The sequence below is a fragment of the Tuber melanosporum genome (genome assembly GCF_000151645.1).
Source record: "Tuber melanosporum whole genome shotgun sequence assembly, scaffold_7, strain Mel28".
NCBI classification, from domain to species: Eukaryota; Fungi; Ascomycota; class Pezizomycetes; order Pezizales; family Tuberaceae; genus Tuber; species Tuber melanosporum.
Window position 1 is genome coordinate 708,281 of NW_003299117.1, and position 18,415 is coordinate 726,695.

Below are 18,415 nucleotides of genomic sequence, written 5' to 3' on the forward strand. Positions count from 1 at the left end.
TTTTACCTCCCCAAAAGTTGAATTGAATTGAGCGCCAGTGACCAAGAACAGCCCAACCATCCTCACACAAATCCAATCCAAGTCATCAAATATTATTGCAAAATCCTGATACACAGTACCCATCTAGATTTTTAACTCCCCATCCCGTGCCCGTATGCATCGAGCGTGGGGTGCCGTGTGTAGGTAGGTATAACACATACAAACTAACGCCGCGCGCTGAACCAGTAGTAACCAATAGCCATCACCACCAAGGAACAATCCACCGTGGCAAGAAGAAAGGGCAAAGAGCAAGGCAAGATCCAAACCACAGCCCAAGATTAGCGGCAGCAGTACGAATCCAAACCCCACCGAAATCTGGGAACAGGATACTATACTGCCGCCTCACTACCGTATACTTGTACCATCCAGTCAGCCATCCATCCATCCATCTATCCCAAAGTGAAGCACATAAAATCCTGGGAATCGCAAACTTGCCCCACCCCCCTGCCTCTCCCCCCCCGGGGCTTCGGTGTATCGAGTGAAAAAAAAAAACTGCCCCCCGATCTCTTACTCAGACCTTCCTCCACGAATCGTTACTCGTACTCGCCCCGGATCGATCGGGGAAGGGTTTCCAAGACGGATGAAATGGTTCCTGAAGAAATTTGGAATCGCGCCGCCAGCTTATTCCTCTCCGTACCCTTACCATTTTCCAGGTTGTGTCTGTCCCTTGTGTCTGTCCCCTTCCATTTGGTTGGGCTAATGTATTCATCGGGGCCGGTTGGGTGGTTGGGTACCGAGGGCGTGAAGCAATCGTTAATCTTTCCGCGGTTGCTACAGTAGAAGCCGCTGGGTTCCCATCTAGATAACGTGGTGGAGGGTATGATATGATACGGCTTTTTCGGAACCGACGGGTTATGAAAGATTCTGAAAAGGGTTCCAAACCAGTGGTCTAAGCTCCTAACCTCTTTGCATTTGTTACGATGTGATAATGTGATGGTGCCTTTCATCCCTTCCTATTTTTTTTCTTTTCTTTGCTGCCTATTCTGCTCAGTATGTGCGATTTGCCTCCTTCACGCTAACAAGTTGCTTCTTTGCTTTCTCCTAGAGGCCCATATGGGTTGCCGTCAAACACCTGCCTTTCGGAACCGATGGAGATCGAGCGCATCGTGAATTTGTAAGTTCTATTAGACAACCCTAACCGTACCGTAACATCCCGATTCAATTAGCCTACCGGTACTGGAATATCCCCACTCGTAACGTTTCTCCAGGTGTGAGGCGTAGTAATAGTTGCCCGGTTTGGGTATGGGGCAGGTGGGGGGGTTAATCCTTGCCTGTTCTAAAACCTGAAAAGAAAAAAAAACTTCCACAAAGAACCTCTCCGCCAATCCTCAATGCAAGCAATCAATCAAATTTATGACGGCCATAGAAACGAATCACCCTTCGGACAGATTACTCGTAGAGCTGTGGGAGGCGAATTTCGGCGAATACCATCGCCTGACACAACTGCGGGGAAGTCTTTGATTGAACAAATGTGAACAAATGTGGGGGGGTGGGATAGAGGGGGGGGGGTAGAAACCTAAGGTGTGGGGTATAATAAGACAGGGGAACGCCAAATATGCAGAAGCATAATATCATACAAGCGGGCGAATACTGCCGGTATGATTACCGGTAGCTTTTTTGAATGCGCGTAGGCTGCCACCCACAGGGGGTTCGCAAACGCCACGGCAGTGCTCGAGTTACAGGCGCCATGGAAGTTTGAAGAATGTAGAGAACTATTTCTCCTCTCCGTAATGATTGTGATGCTTAACCACTGAGCCGTAACGGAGTTAACTCTAGACCAGACGATTTCCGGGGATAAACCGGGGTACCGTAACCTTCGTAAGGTGATGGACGATGGCGAGTTCAACGGACTTTTGCAATCGAGTATGATTCAAATCAGGGCTGAAGTCATGTGATACCGGTCTTGGCGAGTTGTTTCCCACTTCCCTACATGGGAAATGTCGTGAAGTTTGCTAAACGGACTGCTATTGCATGCCACCAAAATTCTGAGGCTCTACCCGATTCTCTGCCGTATGCAATAGCAGTCCGTTTTGCAAAAAAATATATAAATCAAAAATTACGGCATCACGAGTACTGCAGACGCGAGTATACGGATTCGTAGCCGGGTGTTTATCATAGCTTCACCGAAACATAGTAGCACGAGCGCAAGGCGGGGTGATCAAGGACGCTGTGGCACGACAGACGCGCCGCGAGTAAGGTGGAAGTACGTGTACGGGTATACAGTGCAGGGACTGCCGACACCTGAGGTACTACATCCCCTTCTCGTATCCACTCGGAGATCTCATGCCCAACAGAAATCAGTATCGCAAGAAATTCGCAGTAATAAAGAAGGGTTTGAGGGGGGCGTTAAACCTACTGGTGCTCTGTCGATGCCAATTGATCGACCAAGATACAGTCAGATCGATGCCCAGGAGGACTCCTGGAGTTGATACTTTGAGGGGTCAAAGTAGGTACCGTGATGAGATCCGGTGGGGAAATAGCATATATTAACCCTTTCGATTTCTAAACTCCAGGTACCGGTGGGTTGATTGGTATCGCTGCCTTCATACGCAACCTGCCAGTGTCCCAGTGTGTCCCGCAAAACTGGTTACGTGACTGGCGTCATGCCCACGCACACGTCAGGGAATTGCAGCTGAATGATTCCCGTCCCGCCACTTCTATCCAAGTGGGTCCATTGCAAGTGGTTCGCAAAAAGATTTTCCGAAGAACAACGCATGAATCTCTAGAGACGCCTTTCCGGGGACCACTCGGATAAGTGCCCTCCAGTGAGTGATAATGCACGCGCGAGTGATGATTGATGATTTTCTGTCTCACCTGCTGTATGCATGTTTGGGGGCTGACAAGCCCATACACCAAATGACCTGCACAAGCACAACTCTGCAAGTTATTTGCACTTGATCGGCCAATCATTGGGATCACCGCCTCAATTTATCGGTGAGCGAATGAGCTCCGAAGATTAGCTTAGGCGATTGACCGTAATTCGCTAGTTGGGTAACATATCAACTGAAGACGGCAGGGGAATCAGATATCTGGAGGAAGGCCACTGGGGCTGAAAGTGAGTGAATCAAGCACAAAAGGGGTGCAGCCTTGACGGCCCCCACCAGGAACCGGGTGGAAAATCCGGGGCGAGGAATGAAGGAAAGAGACAGCCCAATTAAAGGATAGCATACAACCAAAAGACACCGCGTACTCGACAACGACCACAACTTAGCGCTCAAGTACCAAAGAAGTATCACACGCTTTTATCACGCTAATGGGTATTGCACGACCCAAAGCGACAAATACTGTCACTACGAGCAACCCATTGGTGTTAAACTTGGCCGAGGTCTCCGAACGGGATGAGGAGTCTTGTCTCGGTCACCCGACACCATCTCTAAGATGTGAGTAACAAACATAAACCCCTGCATTAATTAGGTACTGCGAAGTCAGAATAGCAGAAAGCATGAGCTAAGAAACAAGTCTATGTAATAAAAAAAAGGTTTGCCGTCCCAACCAAACATCACCCAAACCCAGTAAGACCCAACCTCCTAAATTCCGACTCATGAGATGGTCTGTCCGCAATCCTCAGGCCGAGCACAGCGCCCTGCGCGTCCCGCAAAGCACACTGTCACCAAAGTGAGTGCCCTACCTCCCAATCTTTGCTCATAATTCTCTGACGCTTGTGAACACAACTACTATTGCATATGGGCAAAAGATTTCCCGGGGCCTCAAGATCCTAGTAGTGTATGGTACAATAGTGGTTGTGTTCACAAACGTCAGAGGGTTGCGAGCACCCATACCTCGGAGTTTGAAGTGGCAAGGATACACCACAAGCCTCTAAAATCAGATGTCTTTGAAGACGAATGCCTCTAATTCCTGAGGTGATCCGGAGAGGGAACTTACCATACACACTCTAGGAAGCAAGCACAAACCTTCTTCTAACATGGGAAAACAAAGCACCCTCCTCCCAAAGGTTAGCGGACGCCCCTGAAGCCTGCAAGAAAGACGGAATAATCGTAGCCAGGACTAATGGCCTAGCGGTAGCCATTTGACCCGGTTTACTCGAGCTCCCCAGGAGCTCTGTCTCGAGCCCTCTCGCAAGCCGTAACACTTCTGAGGGCAAGGACCTGGAAGAAGGATGTAGCGCTTTTTTGCTTAGATACCGGACTGTTTATCGAGTGTTTATTTTTGCTCAAACTCTCTATGTTTCCCTATCTACTAATATCTACTTTTTTGTGGACAAGATCATGGGTTTAGCACCCAGCATCAAAGTTAGCCACGATACCCGCAAGCCATCCGAAACACATTTCCCCCAACATTATCACAGTAAAACAACCGGCGAATCCATGCCCCCCTCTCCCCGCAGCCCACCAACATTACAAACGCAGGCTCCTCGAGACCTTGAGGGGGTTGGAAACAATTTTCCCCCTGCGCAGTTGGTCCGAGATCCATAGCCCAATAAACACCTAGATTCTGGCAATATTGAGATCTGGCAGAAGGCTTTCCAACCCCGCACCAAGTCAGAGATATCCGTCGATTCCGTTTTTACCCTCTTTTCCTTCTATCATACCCTCCTTCCGTTCTATCATATCATACCCAGCTCCTAGGGAAAAATCCAACCAGATGAGTTATCAGACGATCGGATAGCACATCCGAAACCAAATCACAAGAAGGTAGAGTGACAGCCTATGACGCCACGCAATACTATATCCCCCTGATAGAAAGGCGTGAAGAGAGTTGAGATTGTGATGTAGACAGTCGCTATAGTAACCAGAGAGAGAAAAAGGAAGAGAAGAGGAGAAGAGGAGATGACCTTGTAGACAGGAAGGTGACGTGAGCAGTCCCAGAGCCTCACTCATGGCTACCGTGTCAACTATGATTCCTAACACCCCCCTCCCCCGGTAAATCACTACACCGTTCACCGCACCGCCGGAACTTGGCCATACAACACGGCGAATCCGCAATCATGCGCTAAGTTTTTCCGTGAATATGCGAGCAAAGGTTTTATCCATAGATCAGGTAATACATATTATGCCCCTAGTCCCGGGATGTACAGTACCGAACCTACAGCGATCCCTTATAGCTTGCGCTCCGTGATAATATTATCGGGAAGACATCCCGGGATCAGATATGCGCGTTTGGCATTTCCGAAGAAAAGAAACTAAAAAAAAAAAAGACATAAGCTCGAGTCCCAAACCTGTCGTATCAGACCCTCCCAGCGCCGTTCCGAACCAGCGAGATTTCCCGATCGGTCCTAATGGAGGGTTGAACTTCGCTGTAACTTCTTACAATAAGGCTTTTTAAAAGAGCTCACGTAATGCTACCCGTGCAGGGTTTTACTGGCATAACGTGCTGGGCCAGGGGATAAACGGCGAGGGTGGTTCGCAAGATTGATACCGCACTAACTAATCCAGTTCTAATCATGTACAGTACCTTACCGTGATTCTGAAACATGTTTGATCCGACCGTTTATATGACAACATCCCTGATCGTCGAACGAGCTGTTACAATCATTTGTCAGGACTATGATACCGTATAGAATGTATCACTACCGATCATGCACTCCCCAGTCAGAATTTCTCGTGAAAATATGAGACATCCCGAAGAAAGGGTATTTAAATGGACACAAATGGTTAGAGGCTGTACAGTACTCCCCTGTTTGGTATCCACTATCGCGATGTCAGACAGCGGAAAATTACTTGAAGTGAGGGTTCCCCCGAAAAAATTCCTCCAAGAAATTGTGGATTTCCATGGAGAACGGAGTTGCCATCGTAGAAGCAAAGGGGTCGGGATGTAGGGAATATTAGCCCTTTCTCCCGAACCACCAGACGGTTCTTATTCATGTATCTTATTCTAATGGTACTTGTCTAGTTAATTGGTAGCCTGCAGGCATCCTTTCTACGCTCTTCGTTATCTTCGGAAGCTGCGATAGCAATCACTCGAAGTGATTACTCGAATCCCCCCAATCTTATTCTCAGAAGTAAAAAAAGAGAGAGGGAGAGGGAGAGAGGAGGGCCGTTATGTTTGGCTTTCTCCTATCCGTTTACCCCGATAAAACCCCCGTTCGACCTTCTACCTCATGCTCACGGGAGCAATGCTTTAGTGCTATGGAATTCTCTTATACCAGTATTGCTGAAAATACCGGGTGGGGGTGACACTGTAACTCGTTTAGGATCGTCCAAGTTTACTACAGTACCGTACGTGTCGCACAATAGGCCAAGCCACGCCGGGCCTGTCCTCACCCCCTCGCTGATGCAAGCATGGTTTCATTTCATTGGTATCAAAAACGGGCATATCTAGGAAGCGTCCTGTTCCACGGATTTTGGCACCTCCGGTGATGGGATGTCGTTGCGCTGTGCGATAGATGGTCTGGAAAAGAAACAGATGGCGATAACTTGATGATATTGAGGGAAATTAGTAGGGGGAGATAAACTGACAACTTGCGAATATATAAGACGAGTAACTTTATCCTAAAGTTTAGTGTCTATTTCTGCCCATTGCCTGTACGAGTACTGTGCACCATCACCCAGAAAGAAGTAAAACAAATATTAACGAATAATAAGAATGGAGAACAACAAGAAAGGATATGATGAAGAAAAGAAAAATGAACAAAGGTAGATGGATAACAAATAGCGAGCCAAAATCGGAAAAAAAACACCCCTCATCAAAGCCTATTATTAATATCACCACTTAGTAGTCCTTTCTAGAGCGGGAATGTTTCAAGTAACGAAGATAGAAAATATAAACGAGAAAAGCCAAAAAACAAAACCAAAGAGGCAATAGTAAGACACCGGTCTGCCGGCCAACCGCAAGAGAGAATTTATCGAATGTTGCTAGAATGGGCGTCGGTTTTCCTGAAAAGATGCTATAATCTTGGGGGGTTGAGGCAGCCTGGACTGCTCAGTTGAGGGGAGGTCGCTATCTGCGAACTAGGAAGAGAGTCTCTGAGGTCCGATACTAGCTCCCGCCCATTAGGGTCTGCCGATAGGTGTGATTGTTAGCTATGATGCCCAGCCAATGCGATCTGCTGTCAGAATTGTCACCGTCCCGTTCGAGTAGAATCTTTACGACTCGATAATGTCCTTTACCCCGAGCAGAGGGAGAGCCCTGGACAGTGGTGCTTGGTTCACACTCTCTGGAGTGGTGGCGCGGACACCTTTCGGTTCCAAAAGCCCCTTTACTACACCCTCATGCCTGTTCCTAGTGGCCCACGAGAGTGGCGTCCAGCCATATTTGGTATCCGCCTGGTTGGGATTGACATCCCCTCGCTCTAAAAACAGCTTCACTACCCCCTCATACCCATCCTCAGCGACCCATAGGAGTGATGTCCGGCCATGTCCGATGTCTGCCTGGTTGGGATTGACACCCCCTCTCTCCAAAAACATCCCCACTACCCCCTCATTCCCGCAGATAGCGGCCCATCAGAGTGGTGTCCGGCTATATACGAAGTCTTCCTGGTTGGGGTTGACATCCCCTCTTTCCAAAAGCATATTTACTACCCCCCCATGCCCGTATATAGCGGCCCACAAAAGTGGCGTTCGGCCATATTCGGTGTCTGCCTGGTCGTGATTGACATCCCCTCATTCCAAAAGCACCTTTGCCACCTCCTCATGCCCTCTTACAGTTGCCGATGTGAGAGCCGTACTCCCTGTGCTATCGGTTGCATTAACATCCCATCCCCCCATCCCCAATACAGCAACAGCTACCCTCACAATCCCAATAAATGCTGCTCCGTGGAGTCCTGTAAATCCGACAGGTCCTCTCCGCCAGTCAAAATAAGGCTCGGGATACAATTACAATGCAATAGCATTATTTGAGCAGATGTATGCTCATTACATTCATCCAGAAGTCTCAACGCAAGCGCTTTCACGTTTTCCGTCATCCCCCTTTTTGCATGCTCTCCCCAGCGACAAGAAGCATATCCAAGAAGTGGCATTTCGGGAACCCAGAGAAGTGTTGGCGAGAGATTCCGAACACATTCGAAATTGAGATATGTCCAGCAAACCTCTGTAATTATTGAGTGGGGGCTGTGAAATAAGGTTGGATTACTTGAGAGATGTTCTTGCAGAGTAAAGTGCACCAGTCGGACTGTGGACGAAGATGCCTCGAGCGTGACAAGACCCAGACAAGATACCAGGAGCGTCCGTAATGCAGGAACGTTATCGACATCCAGATCCGTAGATCCCACCTCCACCCCCAAGGCAGAACAGAGCTCTGTAGCCTCTAGTGGCCGTTCCGAATACAACACCCATATCAGGACCTTCAGTCCGAGTATCGATTTGTTTCCCTTCCGGGCCTTCAGTCGGCTTAGAGTTGCTGTGTAGGCATCGCTCAGTCCATTACCTTTGGTCATCTCTTCAAGTTTCTACCTTCTCTGGCGAATTGTCACCTCTCCCAGAATAGCGTCGAGGTTTAGCGAAACAAGTAGGAATCTGCACACAATCATGGGTAAGTATTGATCAATGATAAGGTGGGAATGTTAGATGTTCTTACATGTCGGATATCTTTTCCAGAACAACTCTGATAATATCTGACCGTAAATCGTCATTCATCGCCTCTGGATCTGCGTCGCCGTCCAACCTCATCTCCAGATAACTCCTAATGCCATCCGTGTTACGACTGATCGGTATCACAACCGTCCTACTGAAATATCTTTGAATATCTTCTCTAATATGGGGCCTCCCAGTGAGGAATATCCGGGTCCTAGGTGACCCGAAACAATACCTCTCAGCGACTCCAGCAGCCTGGGCAGATGGCCCGGTAAGGATTCATCTAGCGCATCAATACAGATGAAAACTTGGGGTAGCGAAGCAATCACGATCCTCAGCATTCCCATCAGATCCGGAAGTCGTAGCCCTCTGCCACCAAACCCCCCTTTCGCTTTGTGAAACGCCTCCAGTAGAGGATTCGGGATACCCCCTCTATCTACCAGCTGCTTCAAGATGGCTTCCATCATGTTGGCGACCGTCTGCTCTTGCCGTGCAAGGAAGTCGCAGTACAAGCCTGTGACGATAATATCCTCCCCCGCCTGATCGCACAGTCTGTCGATAACCAGGGAACTAGTATTTCCAATGGTCAACGATTTTCGCTTTCTCTTAAGGAATTCCGCCACTTACCTTAGATACGTCTTGCCCACTTCCGGATTTCCACGGCAGAACAAGGCAGCCCCATCAGCTCCACCCTCACCACCCTTCCACTCCCGAAACTCTGGTTTCTAATAGCCAATCCCCCACGCCGTCAAACCGCTCGTTGCTCACGCTTTGGTGTCTGTTATTTGGCTCCAGCGGAGAGAGCCAACGCATAATTTGTGTATCCTCATCAAACTTATTGACGATTTTGTTGAAACTACTTGTTATATTGCCGCAATGGGAATTGCCGCCGCCGAAGCTGGTTCAGTGCATATATGTAGTTTGGGCCATCGTATTCCGTCAAAAGTGTAGGTTGAGTGTAGAAATGGTAAAATAACTTGTAGGGGTATCGGGAGAGTGGACAAAATCCCGTGAGCATAGCTGCAGAAAGCGGGGAGATGTGGCTTGTTGTGTAACACCTAAATCCAATATCATATTATCATTTGGGGAGGGTACATGACTAATATGAGATATGTCTCGAGAACGCTATTGCTGAGCGACAGTAAGCTAGCATTGTAACGTGTGTCAAGATCAGGAATCTCCCGAGTTTTCTACCCTAAATCTCATACAGAGGGAGTTAGATAGGAGGCTATTGATATTTCTTGGTAAACAGGGAATTGAGTTGAGCTGGGCTGTATAGTACTGTTCCGGAATAACAATCGAATAGGATCCACTCCTGTCAGTATATTTTCAGTGAGTTTGCCGTTGCTGCCTATGCGCTTATGTTCCTCCCGATATCTGGGGGATCTTACATCTCCAGTTTCCCGACTAAGTATATACTATTGCAGGTGAACCGTTGGAGTCTAAACGGAGATTGTTTCTGAGCCGTGTACAGGGCTGGGGGGTATAGTGGACTGCCAGGGTAGCAAAGCAGATGCGAGAAACGAGAGGGATTTAGATACTACAGCGACTCAACAGAAGTGTTCATAATCCCAGACCTTGTGATTTCGCAAAATTGGCCCCGGAGTCGGGGAGGATAGTGTGATCTCGAGTTTGCGAGCTATCAACGATCAGCCCGCGAGAACAATGGAGAAATTAAAAGAAACAATACTAGCTAATTTCGCAATGCTACTGATTGCTCAGAACACCCCTCGAGTTAAAAGAAGATAGTGAGCCGTGGTCAGTTGTGGTGGCTCCAGGAATGTTGTATGATTCATGCCATCCAAAATCTGCTCGAAGCATTACCATTTTTAAATAAATATACAACGCCACCACGCTAAAATATTTACTCAAAAAAAAAAAAAGACTCCAGATTACTGAAACGGTGGGGAGAATAATTTGGAAGTTTTTCTGAAGCGGCCGGAGGTTTTAACAGATATAATTGATCGAAAGCTCGCAGCCTGGTGTAGGTTTTGAATGGCTCGAACCATAGGTGGTTTATTTTTTTCTAGATCTATGGTAATTTACCGGGAAGGTTCTCCTAACCTTACTCTCCCTTGTGGTCATGGGACTGGGCAAGGAAATGGGAACATGCACCGGGGAAAAGAGATATAACTGGTATCCATGGAAAGATCGGGATGAATTTGTCATGTTTTATATATGTCCCCGCCCCCACTGTTAGCCTAGAGAGTGCCGAACAAGGAAACGAAGCCCATGTTTATACCTTTCCTATAGCTACTCCATAATGCTCAATTTCCATCCGATCCCGCTCACCGCACTGCTGTCGCCCGGTATATGTCAAGGGGCCCAAGAGAAGAGTACTAGTATATGACCGGGAAGAAGAATATTACAAAGTGATGGACGCGCACATGTCCCAGTCCAGAAATTTTCCACTCTTGTCCAGGGCCGTCCAATAGTTCGAACAACCAGGGCAAAGTTCTAGAAACAGAAGAAAAAGGAAATTCCCAAACTCTTCTCAATAGCAGTCATGTCTCCTCCGGATATTTTTAGAGTTTATTTCTCGGGCGCACACATTTCCAGACCCATTACCCACTGCTCAAAGGAAGCATGAGGACTGAACATAGATGATAGCACTCTCACCAGAGGGTTTCAGGAAAAAATCACAATCAATTGCGTTAGTCGAGGATTTTGGAGAGGGAAGCTCAGGAATTTGAGACAGGTTTCATTTTAGACTTCGGCCGAGTGACTGTATGAAATCACCCATTAACGAAGAACCCGATATCCAGTTTCCCGGGGGCCTACCTGTAAGCTCCGGGAGTAGATATACCTCAAAGGAAAGGGAAATTCCAAAAGGTGGTCACTGATCGCCACCAAGGCCCCTCCTTGTTCAACACAGTAATCACAACCCAAATAGATAGATAAATGAGGAATAATAGAACAAATGTTTAAGTCGCTGGACCGTGCCCCCTCAATTAAGGTCTCATGTTTTTTCTTTTTTTCTTTCTTGTTCTTCACACCTTCCAGAGGGGCCAAGAATCTCCCTCTCGCCCCCCCCCCCCCAGTCGCCCGACTGAGCTAGTCCTGGGTTTTTCTTTTATGGACACCATACCACCATTCCTCCCCTTAGTTTTTTTTACCTATTCCCCACCTCCACTCCCATTCCAACCTGCAGCAGTAAATCGAGTTCTGATGTGCGCCTATCCCGGTGCAGCCTTCCGTCACCCCAGTCCTGACCCCGTCTTGGACCGGAAGCACCGCCGTACCTTCCGCCCCCTTTCCAAAAGCAGGTAAATTCTAGACCGCGCAGCACACAGCCGATCATTCCAGTTTCTACACACACGAGTGGACGACCCCGTCCAGGGGATTACCCAACACACCAGGTTCGAAACCTCTCCAAACCACTTTCCCCATCCACGACTCGGGACAAATGCCAAACCCGAGTGACTCCACATGACTAACCATGTCGCCGAAAGGAGAAAAAAATCCCACCACCCACCCCCAAGCTACACAAGCCGTGCAACCTGCCACAACAGACGAAATCTCAATCACCTTCTGCCGAACCCTCCCGCCGACATTGGTGAAACTGAGCCGTACGCAGGCAGGCGAACACATAACGATATGTCCGGCTAGTTGGTCGGTTGGTCGGTTTATGGGTTACTCTCTCCATGTTACGTAACGTGTTTAGGCTATGTGCAGGTATTATACGTATTCGTGTGGTGCATGTCTCCGCTTGCGCACGTCTCTTGTTTTTCTCTGCTCGAAATTTCGAGGGGATTTTCGAGAAATTAGGTAAAGGGGGTATTATTTGTTATGCCTGCTCGCAGGTCTGGTGAAGGGGATTATACTTTGGGAATTTAGTCTCAGGGGAACCCTTGCGACGAGAATTGGTACGAACCCCCCTGTTAGTGCTCAAGCCCATGGGTATGAAAAATAGCATACCAAGACCTGGTTTTACAGCTCGGGAAACTTACGAATGGACGAAGGAAGAGTCTCGCAGTCTCGAAATCAATCTCACTCGATCCCTATGAGCCAGGCGCAACACCACGCGGCAAGCGACATGAAAACGTTTTAGACCTGTCAAAGGGGGAATTGCTCTGACAGCTCTTTCTATGCCAATTCCTTCCATCTTCCCGGCCATAACTTGGGCGCACGAGTCACGCGTTGCTTGAGAGTTGTGATACGTGATTGGGAAGGCGGCTGGCTGCTGCCTTGCCATTCCAAGAGAGAGAGAAAAGCCCAGTCAGCCGAAGCTTATCCAGCAGAACACCGTATTCAACTCTACAGAGTGACAGCCCATGACAGCACAACTCCCACTTCGGCAAAAGGGCAATCAGCACGTTCCAAGCGCATATCATGCAACACCGTTATCGGTAAAACTCAGTTCGCGCCACGAACTCAACAGCCCCTTTTTAAAAATTCATAATACTCAAATGGACATAACTTATATAATAATGCAGTCCAACGCTGGATCGTAAGGTATGGTAACCCGCGTGTCGTCACTGCACCACCACCACCACTATTACTATTACGGCCACACTCGTATCATACTTCCCACCCGTTGGCGGGAGAATGTTCCCAGCATCTGCTTAAAACAGTAGACTATACCGTGGTCAGATAATCGGTCAACGACCAGAAACCCGTCTGTCTCTGTAGGTTATGCGCACACAAACGGCACCACCGTACAGTACAGCAAGTGTACCACCACCAACCACAAGAGCGGGAAGAGAAATACAAATCTCACAAGTAATTAACCTAAGTTTACCCTAACAGTTCGCTCCCGCCCCAAACTTGTAGACTAATTGTCAGAAGAAGAAGAAAAAAAAAGGAGAAAAGGAGCAGGAGCAAACGTATTATCACACTCCCACTCCCAATTCGAATAGTGCGGTAAAGCCCTACTCGATAGTGATATGGAGCAAGGCGTCTAAAGCGTGTATCGCACCGCACCACGGTGGGGCTTGTAACGTCCGTATTTGTAAAAGGGTATCATACTAATTCTAAATACAAGTCCAATGATCAACTCGGTCCTTATCAATTGGTGTATACCATAATAATACGGAACTGAAATATCTGTTAAATCAAACCAGATCCGTCATGATACCGAGTTTATCACCCAACAATAATAACAAAAACTCAATATCGAACCCCCACTTCTTTTTATTTTATTTTTCTTTTACAAATACAGGGGGCGTTACACACCGGTTCACCCACCGTGATACAAGTTACGTACAGTGCAGTACAGTACAGTACTAGGCTTTGTAGATACCGTACTTCGCACTCACTATCCTACCGGCACTTTCTTCGGACAGCAGACCAGCACAGCGCACGACAACCGGGATACTCAGATACTGAATTACCGGTGCAGTACTACGGTAGTACTGTACGAGTACAGGTACAGCTGGACATCACACCCCGTCGCATTCTCATCCATATGTAATATAAGCTTGCCGTGCCGTTCACAAGATGTGTGCGCAACAACACAAGTACCGTATGATATCATACATACCGCGCTGAACGGTTGGGGGGGGGGTGGGCATGGGTTAAGTTACACAAGAAGTTAGTTGCCCTCCGCGAAGAACTGTAAGTTACAGTTATATAACTTGTGATAATACCTTTTCCATTTCATCGACTAAATAAAAATTAAAAAAAAAAAAGGTGATTTAGCATATCCGAGGCGTTATACACACCTATTTCAAGCTGTGAGTGCACACGCACACATACGGTAGAGGGAGACTGGGCAAGGCCTGCGATAGGCGGCCGGGAGAAGGGAAATTCCACGCCTCAAACTATTCGGGGAGAACTGAACGGAAGCAAAAAAAAAAAAATCCCATACTTTTTCGTGCCGGCGGATTTTCTCTCTTCCGGGTAATGATATCCTCGTGGGACTTCACTTTCACAGTATGATGCGTTTTTGGCCCCCTGTCTGAGCACCAGACTTTATCCTATCATCCCTCTCGCTGCTGGTAGCGATAATCGAGTGATACGGTATGACTTCTCGGATGCTGATGAGTGAACTGGCCGGGTCGAGCGAAACAGAACTATACTGGTATCGTACCGGTATCGCCAAAGTAACTATATGGCATGAGGGAAGCCAATCAATTGTACAAGGAACCAATATCATACACTATCATACACCCCCCCCACCTCCCCACTTCCGTTCCAGCGAATCCGCTCACCCAGATACTCGGCCGCGCTAGTGGAGTACCGGTACTACGGCGTAATCCCCCACCCTTCCCCGATCGCTCAGAAGTCCGTCTCATCCTACATAATAATATTACTATTATAACCCACGCAGAATCCCGACAGATGCGCAGGGCTAGCGGAAACGATATTAATACGATACGATTAAGCCCTGCAGATCAATCGAAGCCGAAACCATATGATATCACCACCCACCGCGGGACCAAATAACCCCGTGATAAGCTTAAAATGTATGATACCCTACAAAATCGGAATTTACGCCGAAACCGCTTCAAAACAAGAAATTCACCCATCCGTCCATCCATCAAGCATAAATATATTCTCTATACAGATACCATACTCAAACTCAAGGTGCGCATCTCCCTCCCCCCACGCCGCGGCACCCATTCCCGCTAAGGCGGACAGTCGCGACAATGCAGAAAGCTGGAAGCGTAGGTAGAGTGGGGGGGGTGGGAATCACATCGTATCATAGCTAGCCTTAAAAAAGCCCCACCACCATTCCCGAAAACCACAAAAAGGAAAGAAAAGCTCAAACAAAAACCCAGTTTTTTTATATATATCAAAAATGGCAAGGGTAAAACTAGCGAAAGCCACTGTTTTATAAGAGAAACTCAGAATGGAGCGGAACGAAATGTCCTCGCAAACGTCAGGCAGTAAAAAAATACAGCAAGAAATTAGATATTCAAAGAGAGAAAATATTAGGAGGAATGTCACCATTGAGGAGCATTGATGATTATTCCCATGAGACAACCGGAGATGATTCCGGCGATAGGGAGGGTAAGGACCCAACCGGCATAACTATGAAATACGTTAGTACCCATTGCAACCTCAAGACCTAGCGAATGGGAATACATACCACCAGGCAACCATCCTCCAGTTAAGCGCCTTAAAGTCACCATTGCAGAGCGCGACACCCATAGTTGCGCCGACGATACACTGAGTTGTGGAAATCGGCAGGGCAAGACGAGTAGCAAGGACAACGGTAACGGCGGAACCCAACTCCATAGAGAAACCACGCGAAGGGGATTGCAGAGTCAAGCGATTACCGAGATTGCGCATGATGTTGTATCCGTAAGTCCACAAACCAATGACGATAGCAGCACCACCATAGGCAAGAACCCAAATCGGGACGTGAGCCTTCTTGTTGGCGACACCTGTGTTCCAGACGAGGTAGATTGTAGCGAGGGGACCGGTAGCATTGGCAACGTCGTTAGCACCGTGAGCGAAGGATGCGGTGGCAGCAGTGAGAATCTGGAGGAAGGAGTAGAGGTGCTCAGTCTTATTGTCGAATCGCGTGGCACGGGCATGCATGTCGTTGATGTTCCCGGTAAGTTTCGAATTGCGGCCCTGCTCGGAGATGACGTCGACACGGACACCGTGGAGGGCGGCATCAACCATGATCTTCCAAAGGTTCTTGGGAGCGTACCAGGGGCCCGCATCTGCACGCTCAACCTCGTCAAGGGTCTTTGAGTTAGCGCCAGTCTCCTTTTGAACGGCAAGGTCGTCCGAGTGCGTGTCTGCGCGGGCAGCCTCCATCTCGGTGACTGTGGACGGCTTGATGTTTGCGGCCTCGAGGTCAGCTCTGGTGGCCTTTCCACGGTAGTAATCCTGTACAATCTGGGTTTGGGCTCCCTCTGGCGCCTCTGGGACGGGTCCACGGTGAAGAAGAAGAGGGCCGTAGAAAATGTCGTACCACCTCAAAGTCCAGTCTTCCTGGATGAGCTTCCTGTGGAGGAAGGGGAGGAAGAATGTGATAATGAGAAGAGCGACACCGCCGGCAACGCCGAAAATGCATCCTGCGATTTGTCCGCCACTCCAGTCGTCAAGGTCGAGCGAGGCAGCCTGTAAACAAAGTTTAGAGCTTGCAAGAAAAAGAAAAAAGACCTAATACCTCACCCAAGGGAGTTACTTACACCTTTCCAAACGATAAGCATGGTCAAGATACCAGAGGTGATGGCAAAGTAGACCGGCACCATTATGAAACCCCACTTGAGAGGCTCACTGCGCTTGAGCACACCATACTTGGTGATCAAGAAAATGATTGCGGCAAAGGCACCAGATATACCGGGCGCAATAATCCAAGATGCAAAGATTTGAGAGACACCCTTGCCTTCCCATTCCCAAACAACGCCATGAACTCCAAGAGATGCAATGCCCATACCAATGACACCACCAACGATACAATGCCTAGCACCCAGCAGCCGCCATCAGCATCAGTCAAAAGCCCGGGGATTTCCCATTTCATCCAGCTACTCACGTTGTCGACACAGGCAAACCCATTGCCGTAGCTGCCGTGAGCCATGTGGAGGAACCGATCAAAGCGCACACCATGCCCAACATGAGAATACCAGGATGGTCGATGAATTTGTCCACCTTGACTGTTTACAATGCCGCTGCTATCAGCCCTATCACTCCGCCTAAACAAACATTGGAAGAAAGGGAGCCAGAGAAATGATATCAAATCGTAGTAGCTTATTACTCACCAATTTTACTTCTGATAGTATCCGCAACACGAGCACCAACAACAACTGCACCAGTGAATTCCATGACCGTGGCGATACACATGGCTTGCATCATAGTGAGAGACCGAGACGAGACCGAGGTAGCGAAAGAGTTGGCGACATCATTGGCACCGATATTCCACGCATCCTATCACCCGACGGCCAGTTAGCCAAAAACCCGGTTCCCGCAATGCCGTGCAGAAAAGCAATAATAAATGAAACAAGAAGTAAATAGAAATGGAGCGAAGTAAAGCAGGGCAAACGGGTGGAAAGCTTGTCATACCAAGAATGCAAATATCATGCCAATGGCAAAGATGTAGTCATATTGTGGAAGAGCTTGCATCCCGCTCTCGGTTGCGTCGAATTCTCGACGAGGATCAAGTCCGGATCAGCTGTGGGCAATGCCGAGGCTTTCTCCGATGGAGGACGAGACAATAAGTGAAAGAGCGAGGCAAACGTGGGTCTGCCGGTTTAGTCCTCAACCAGTGGGTAGGGAGTGCGATGTGTGGTATCGAGACAATGGCTGAGAAGGAGGGAGGGGGAGGGGCAGATATTTATGAGAGGACGGAGGAACCGCAACCTAAAAGAGGGCGGGGACACCAAGCTCGATAAAGGAAGGTCATCTCGTGTCTTGGATTTCTCCCATTCCTCATAGCTTTTTACTTTTTTTTCTCCTCCCTTTTTTTCCCTTTCCATGAAGAAATGTGTCAATGTTGCCAATGTTGATTGCCTTGGGGTGGAGGGTAGGGTGGCTGTTGTAGTTAGGGGGGGTTTGACCTTTTCTTGGCGCGGGATGTGAGTACTACCAAGCCTTTTTTGTAAATCAGACAAAATTTATTGTGATACAAGCACGGGTGCTGCCACCAACCAATTCGAGGCGTTCTATTGAAGAGTGGAGGAGGGTACTGTACTCGTAAGTTACGTGCAGGTAGGCAGGCACCTGGCGAATCCCACGCTGCATAACAATTCGGTCGGAGCTGTTGGCCAAGGAAAATAGCTATGATACCTCCAGTACTCGTCGCACTTGAGAGCCCACCGTGTACCGTACAGTACCGTACTCCTACCGGTATGGTACTGTACATGCGTTACGGCGCAAGTAGATAGCACCGGATTCCATCCATTTACGGTTCCTTCCTCTGAGAAGAAAAGAGTAAAATACCCTACCGGTGCCCTACTCGAGTGTATAAGGTTAGCAGAGGGGAGAGCTCGGCGCCGCCACCCTTGGCATAC

The 18,415-nt window shown here is 48.3% G+C and overlaps 1 protein-coding gene; it reads right to left on the bottom strand.

The window, feature by feature from the left end:
- Nucleotides 1–14,863: 14,863 nt before the first annotated feature.
- Nucleotides 14,864–17,685, bottom strand: GSTUM_00010398001 (uncharacterized protein). XM_002841257.2 has 6 exons: nucleotides 17,469–17,685; nucleotides 17,168–17,333; nucleotides 16,942–17,062; nucleotides 16,598–16,871; nucleotides 15,541–16,526; nucleotides 14,864–15,482 (listed from the first exon to the last, which is right to left on the bottom strand). The coding sequence occupies exons 1-6, from the start codon at nucleotides 17,526–17,528 to the stop codon at nucleotides 15,395–15,397; spliced, it is 1,695 nt and encodes a 564-aa protein (XP_002841303.1). The 5' UTR covers nucleotides 17,529–17,685; the 3' UTR covers nucleotides 14,864–15,394.
- Nucleotides 17,686–18,415: the final 730 nt, after the last annotated feature.

Bases quoted from the DNA above. Each gene is read 5' to 3' on its own strand.
- GSTUM_00010398001 (XM_002841257.2), bottom strand. From the start codon at position 17,528: ATGCAAGCTCTTCCACAATATGACTACATCTTTGCCATTGGCATGATA. The intron at 17,334-17,468 runs GTATGACAAGCT...GTCGGGTGATAG, and splicing joins GCATGATATTTGCATTCTTG to GATGCGTGGAATATCGGTGC. The intron at 16,872-16,941 runs GTGAGTAGCTGG...GCTGGGTGCTAG, and splicing joins GGTTTGCCTGTGTCGACAAC to GCATTGTATCGTTGGTGGTG.